General features: G+C 34.0%; 1 protein-coding gene across 1 annotated transcript; it reads left to right on the forward strand.

Moving 5' to 3' along the window:
• The first annotated feature begins 204 nt into the window (after window positions 1-204).
• Window positions 205-1380, forward strand: LOC149266717 (uncharacterized). Its single transcript, XM_089409058.1, has one exon. The coding sequence runs from the start codon at window positions 205-207 to the stop codon at window positions 1378-1380; it is 1176 nt and encodes a 391-aa protein (XP_089265184.1).
• Window positions 1381-6978: the final 5598 nt, after the last annotated feature.

Below are 6978 nucleotides of genomic sequence, written 5' to 3' on the forward strand. Positions count from 1 at the left end.
CTTCCATAATGTGATTGAAAACAATTAATTTGAAAAGTATGAGTTTTTTAATATTGTTAATTTTGATTTTTTAAAATTTATTGAAAAAATATTTTTTTAGTAGAGATAAGATGAATACTCTCTTCCGTATTGAATTTTAGATAATCAAATTTTTTCCGTACCTAATCGAATCCGAATCCGAATTCGAATTCGAACTTGATAACTATGGTTATAGCAGATAACATAATATGCGTTTTTTGCAATGGCCATCTCATTCCATTTGGACGGCAGGGGAGAGTCTCGCCTTTGAAGGACGAATCTGGTAAACCCATAAAACTGAATTGTCAGATGCAGATTGAATCTGCCTACTACAATTTTAACAATAATTCACTCATAATCGTTGGTTATCATCAATCTCTGCCCTACCTCAAGATTTTAAGCGTGGAAGTAGCATTTATAAAAGCAGGACGAACAAACGAATATAGAGAGATTTATGCGGAAGAAGCGGTTACTTGGGATTTAGATATTCCAAATTGCAGAGGCATGATTTACAATGAAAAGCAGAGTGTGTTCAAAGTTTTTGATTTGAAAGAATACAATCAGATATGCACCATATCACTCGAAAGAGGCATTCCATTTGAAAGAGGTATACCAGTGGAAAGGGAAATAGAATGGTTTTTTCAAAGTCGTGGAAACATGTACGCAGTGATATATTTCGATGGAGGATTCCCAAGAAATACGAGCAATGTATCGCTCAAAATTTATTCTAAACGGGATGGAGAACTGTGTCAGGAAGGTATCGTCCATCTCAACCATGAAACTCGGTTACAGTTCCCTGCACTCTGCGGCCATGCTAGAATATGTCTGCAACAACATGGTCGGAATGTGCAAGTGATTGATATATCTGGTGCTGTCCCTCAAGTAATACCAACAAATTTAGTAGCGATGGCGGAACCTTACTATCTACCAAAATTGGACCGTTTCGTGTGCTACACCGTAAGTCAAAGGCTTCACCTGTGTAATATGCGAGGTGACATTTTGATGACATTTGAAGACCATCCGATCTGTATGCCCGTCTTTGACAAGTTTCAGAGGGGAACTTACATTGCAAATGAGCAGCATATTATCATTTCCGTTTGCGATGCAGTGAAGCTGTTTGATTATTGTACGATCAATATTAGCAGCATTATTACGGGAGAATGTCTGGCAAAGATTACGACTGGTGGTTCTCAGATCCGAGAGGCTGCATTGTCACATCAAATCGCGGCACTTGCATACGACGAAAGAAGTGGAGAAATTTTCACAGTTAATGAAGAGGGAATTTGTTGTGTGTGGTCAAAGAATTTTCCCTCGGACCTTTGGATGTTGTCAGGCTCTCCTGCTGAGGATATGAGAGAATAGAGTTTAATCCATCGTCTAAAAAAACATTTACCTCTTACAATGTCACGCATTGTTTGCTTATTTGTCACACTGTTATTGTCATTTCTCGTTGATCACATTATCATTGTTATTTCTCGCTAGTCACATCAACATTATAATTCTTATTTCTTGTTCATAATATTGTGTAATCGTTACATTGTATTTTTTTTGTTTGTTTATTAGACTCTCTTATCATTTATTGTTGGTCTCACTTGCTGCGAGTCACATTATCGTAGCATTTCTTTGTTTGTATGCTAATGTCACATTATCGCACCATTTCTTTGTTTGTATGGTAAGGTTATTTGTTAATTAACACCTGGTTAATTATAATTGCTTATATTTATGTTAACTCTAGATTTAGATTTACTAAGTGATCCATCTCAAGAAATTTGACCATGTGATCCAGGCTTCTCAATGTTGCAACAACTCGTCCTCTACTTTCAGTGTTAAATGTTGAAAGCAAAGGTACTGAAGGGGAAGCAATGGCGTTCCCCATCTAGATGTGATGAAGGCATGCATCGGGTCCGACATTATCGAATTTTTGCATAAAATCACGGCAAAAAAAAAAATAAACGCCAACCCTACTTCACAAACAAGAAATTTGGTCATCATACTTCCATAGAGTCATGGGGAATGGGGCCGGTGGTTTCAAATATAGAAACAGGAATTCTTGGTCAGAAAAAAATTGGTAAAGAAAGAAACCCACATCAAAATTGTGGTCATATGACATGTACACTCTCAAAAATCCACCAATAATGACCATTTTCATTCTCGGTGACATCGACAAATGTGTGATCGGGTGTTTTGAAAAGGAGGCTGCTAAAATGAAAATCCGACTAGGTTTCGAATTACAGTTCCACAAAATGCTCAAAGAAATGGAAAGAATATTTGATAAATTTTATTAATTCTCTCGGGCATTTTGACCTCACTTCAGAAGTTACAGCATCGCTGTGAATCACACATGGAGCACTCGTCGTGGTACATTGTGTTGAAGGGGTTGTCGTTCCTTGAGCTGCAGGTTGATGGTGAGTAAACTAGCTGATAACATGTGGGTGACGGACAACATCAAAAATTCCAGTGACGTTTCAGACTCATGATGTTCACTTCTCTTGAAGTTGGCTATACATTAAATATTTTTCACATGTGGTTCTATCTTCTATTTTTGCTATCACTATTATGATAGCTAACACTTTCATTTCTTTATCCAGTTCAATACTTTCGGCTTATCAGTTGTGATATCATAATTCTTAAATGTAGGAAACATAACTTTATATCTTACGACGAAAGTACAATTGGAAATCTAGCACATGCGAAATGTACATTGGAATCGCGATATAATGTGATGGTTAACCGTTTACTTTACATTTGATCACATGTTTTACCAGACCCACATGTTATATTTTGTGAAGGGGTGCTTCACCATCCTCGACCTTGGAAACATTACAATATAAACGTAATTTTTTTTTTCATTAGGTGAGGGCTCCACCATCCTTGAGCTTAGAAACCTTACTATATGAACGTAATTATTTGTTTTTTCATGGGGTGGGACATTTTCGTTACCTACGAAATATAGGTTACATAATGAGAAATATAGGTTACATGAGGGGAACTATGCATCATTCTTAACATTACACACATTCCTACTTTTAACGGAGTTGTTTACCTTTTCTTTACATTGGAAATTGAGATGTTTACCTTTTCTTTACATTGGAAATTTGGTCACATAATGGTGATTATGTGTAATTTATGTTTTTTTTTACCCCAAATTATTAAATTAAACGTGAACCTGATTTAATAATAATCGAAGTATAAATAACATAATGGTGATATAAGTACAAATCTTTTTATGGCCATTATTGGGATTAAATCCCTAATATATATTAAGATTGGAATTCAAAACAAATAAACTATAGGGTGGAAGTGGACAATTGAAATTGAATAAAGAAGAATAAATATATAAAAAAACAGAATGTATTGTGAAGGGGAAAGTAAGTACGCTCACCATTATTGAGAGACAAACTTACACATAAAATTATTATGCATAAAGGGGGAAAGTAAGTACGCTCACCATTATTTAGAGAAAAACTTACACATAAAATTATTATGCATAAATAGTTCGATGAATATATTAAAAGTGTCCTTGTATATGTTTTAGAAATGAGTTAATAAATGTGTGAATTGAAGTATGGGTAAACGTAATACGAGAAGCCTTTACAGTGGGAAGTCTTACTGCTCCACAACATAACCAGGTATAATAAAATTTGAGAGAGCTTACTAAGAGAATCTTCATTTTTAATATTTTTAACACTTCATCATTGTTATGACTTAGAATTTATGAACTATTATATTTTTAGTGACATTCATGAGTTTTTATCATTTTTATTATTCTTTTTTTGTTTTTCATTTATTAATATTTTAACTATTTTATTTAAAAAATATTTTCTTCTTTAATTTTTATTTGATATTTTCATTAAAATAATAGTAATGAGATAATTAAAATTAATGTAATCTAATATCAAAATTTAATATATTCTAAAACCTCCTATGTCATGGAATTAGTGTGATGATGATATTCAATCTATTGTAAAAATAAGATTTGGACTTACACCAAACCAAATTGAATTTTTTTTAATTATACTTGGTTGAATTGTAGATATTTCTCTAATCGTTGGTAATAAAGACATAATAGGACATTTATAACAACCAATCCACTTACCAAAACAAAAAGACACTTTTAATTTGCAAAGCTTTACTATTAGTAACTGTTAATATTTATTTATAAAGATTGGATCAATTACTTTATTATTATTATTATTATTATTTATTAGACCCTTTGATGTATAATATCAATCCCTTGGGCGTATTAATCTAAGAGTTCATATTATTAGAGTATAATATTATTCATAGTGTTTATAATAATAATCCTAGGGTTTAATACAAATTCCTTTGGTTTATAATCATGGTCAACCATGATCCAACATCACATTGTGACAAATTTTCTCAATATGAAAAACAACATGGTCCATTGTCGCATTGTGACAAAGATTGTCTCAATGATAAAAAATCAATCTTAACTTATGATCTATCAAGCGCCAAGAGGGATAAAATCTCTCAAGGTGAAAACCTCTTTTTTGAGTGCAAAACTTGATGAAAGGTTTTCACCTCGAGAGATTTGAACCCTCTCGATGCTTGATAGATCTGGAGTTAAGATGCATCTAGGCGGGTTTCAGTCGTGTGGAGACAAGGAAAATCAATCGAACATATGATTAATTTTTTCAATAATATGTAAATACATCTAATATTAATATAATCATTTTAAATATGCTAAATATGTCTGAGATTATTTTAATTTCAAATTTTCTTCGTTACCTCAGTTCGTTGAGATGAGAAATATTGTTAATAACTTTACTGACGAAAAATGATGAAATCAAATTTGAATGCAAAGTGACAATGTAATAGTGTTGAATGATAGAAAATGTGAATAATAAGAATGTAGTCAATTACAAATAGCATTTCTTTTTATCAATCTCAAATTATTTTCTTCTATTATTCTTATTGTTACCCTTATTGGTTGTGTCATATTTTCATATCAATTATATGAAAATGATAGTTTAAATAGTAAACCATTTAAATCTTTAGCTCTAGTTGTTGTTGTAAACATCATACCTTATCTCTCTTGCTCTCCAATAGTAATAAGTTGAATTACTATAACACAAAAAACAATGTACATTGCCAATAATTTTTTTTACTTACATTGAAATCAATGCACATTGTTAATCAAATCACTTTAAAATTAATGTACAATCATACATCCAATTACATCAAATTAGAAATCAACATCTACACTGAAATTAATGCATCCAATGCAAGCAATCAAATAATATTAGAAAACAACTTCTACATCGAAATCAATGCATCTAATGCAAACAATCAAATAATATAATAAATCAACATCTACACTCAAATCAATGCATCTAGTGAAAGTAAGAAAATAGGATTAGAAACCAACATCTATACTGAAATTAAGGCATTTAGTGCAAGCAATCAAATAGGATTAGAAATCACTATCTACACTGAAATCAATGCATTTAGTGAAAGAAATCAAATAGGATTAGAAATCATTTATATTGAAATCAATGCATCTACTGCAAGAAATCAAATATAATTAGAAATGAACATCTACATTGAAATCAATGAATATAGTGCAAGCAATCAGATAGGATTAGAAATCATCATCTAGAATAAAATCTATGCTTTAGGTGCAAGTAATCAAATAGTAATAGAAATCATCTACATTTAAATCAATGCATCTAGTGCACGCAATCAAATATCATTAGAAATCAACATCTACACTAAAATTATTGTATCTAGTGCAACCAATCAAATAGGATTAGAAATTTCCATCTACACTAAAATCAATGCATCTAGTGCAAGAAATCATCTTCCCTCTCTCACCCTCCATCTATATCTATATCTCCCTCCATATATCCTTCTCTGTCTCTCTATCTTACCCCCAAAACACACATTATCTCTCACTCCATAACTATCAATCTCTTTATCCCTCCCTCTCTACATCTCTCTCTTCTTCCCTCTCTTCACCTTCCATCAATATCTCTATCTACCTTTGTACCTCTATATCACCCATCTCCCTTTGTATCTCCCTTTGTATCTCCCATCTATCTATCTATCCATCCATCCTCCTCTCTCCCTCTCTCTCTCTCCCTTCTCTCCCTATGCCTAGATTCTCTCTCTTTCATCCTATTTTCCTCTCTCCCTCACTCTCCACATTTCTCTCTATATGTATTTTTTCTTACCTCCCTCTCTTTCCCCCTTAAGCTTCATCTCTCTTTTCCTCCCTTGCTCCACTCTTTTAGATACTCTCTCTTCCTTCCTCTTCCCCCCCCCCCCCTCTCTTTATCCTCCAACTTTTTTACTATATCCCTCCATCTCTCCTCTCCCCTTTTCTCCCCCTTCTCCCCATCTATCCTTCTTTGTCTCTTTATCTCACCCGCAAACATGAACACTCTCTCTCCCTCTATCCCTTGTCACTCCCTCTCTCTCTATAATTCTTAGTATTTATGGAATTTTTCTTCCCTCCCTCTCTCCCACTCCAACTCCATCTCTCTATCCCTCCCTCTCTCCTCCTCTCTCTCATCCTTCTTCTCCATCCCTTTCTCTCCTACCTCCCTCTCTCTCTCTCTCTCTCTCTCTCTCTCTCTCTCTCTCTCTCTCTCTCTCTCTCTCTACCCTCCAATCCTCTTTCTTCCCCCATCACTCTCCTCCTCTATCTCAATTCCTCTCTCTCATCCTTCATCTCTCTCCTTTTCTCTCCTACCTCCCTCTCTCTACACCTATCACAAACTCTCTCTCTCTCTTTTCTCTCCAATCTCTCTCTCTCTCTCTCTCTCTCTCTCTCTCTCTCTCTCTCTTTTCCCTCTAATACTCTCTCTTCCCCCATCTATATCTCTCTCTCCAAATCTGTTACTTTATCCCTCCCTCTCGCCCTCTCTTTCCTTCTATCCTTCTTTGTCTCTTTATCTCACCCCGAAACATACACACACTCTCTCCATATCTCCCTTG

Source organism: Pinus tabuliformis, chromosome 6 (assembly GCF_031772625.1).
Source record: "Pinus tabuliformis cultivar Carrire ecotype Pingquan chromosome 6, CPIR1, whole genome shotgun sequence".
In the NCBI taxonomy this organism is placed as follows: domain Eukaryota; kingdom Viridiplantae; phylum Streptophyta; class Pinopsida; order Pinales; family Pinaceae; genus Pinus; species Pinus tabuliformis.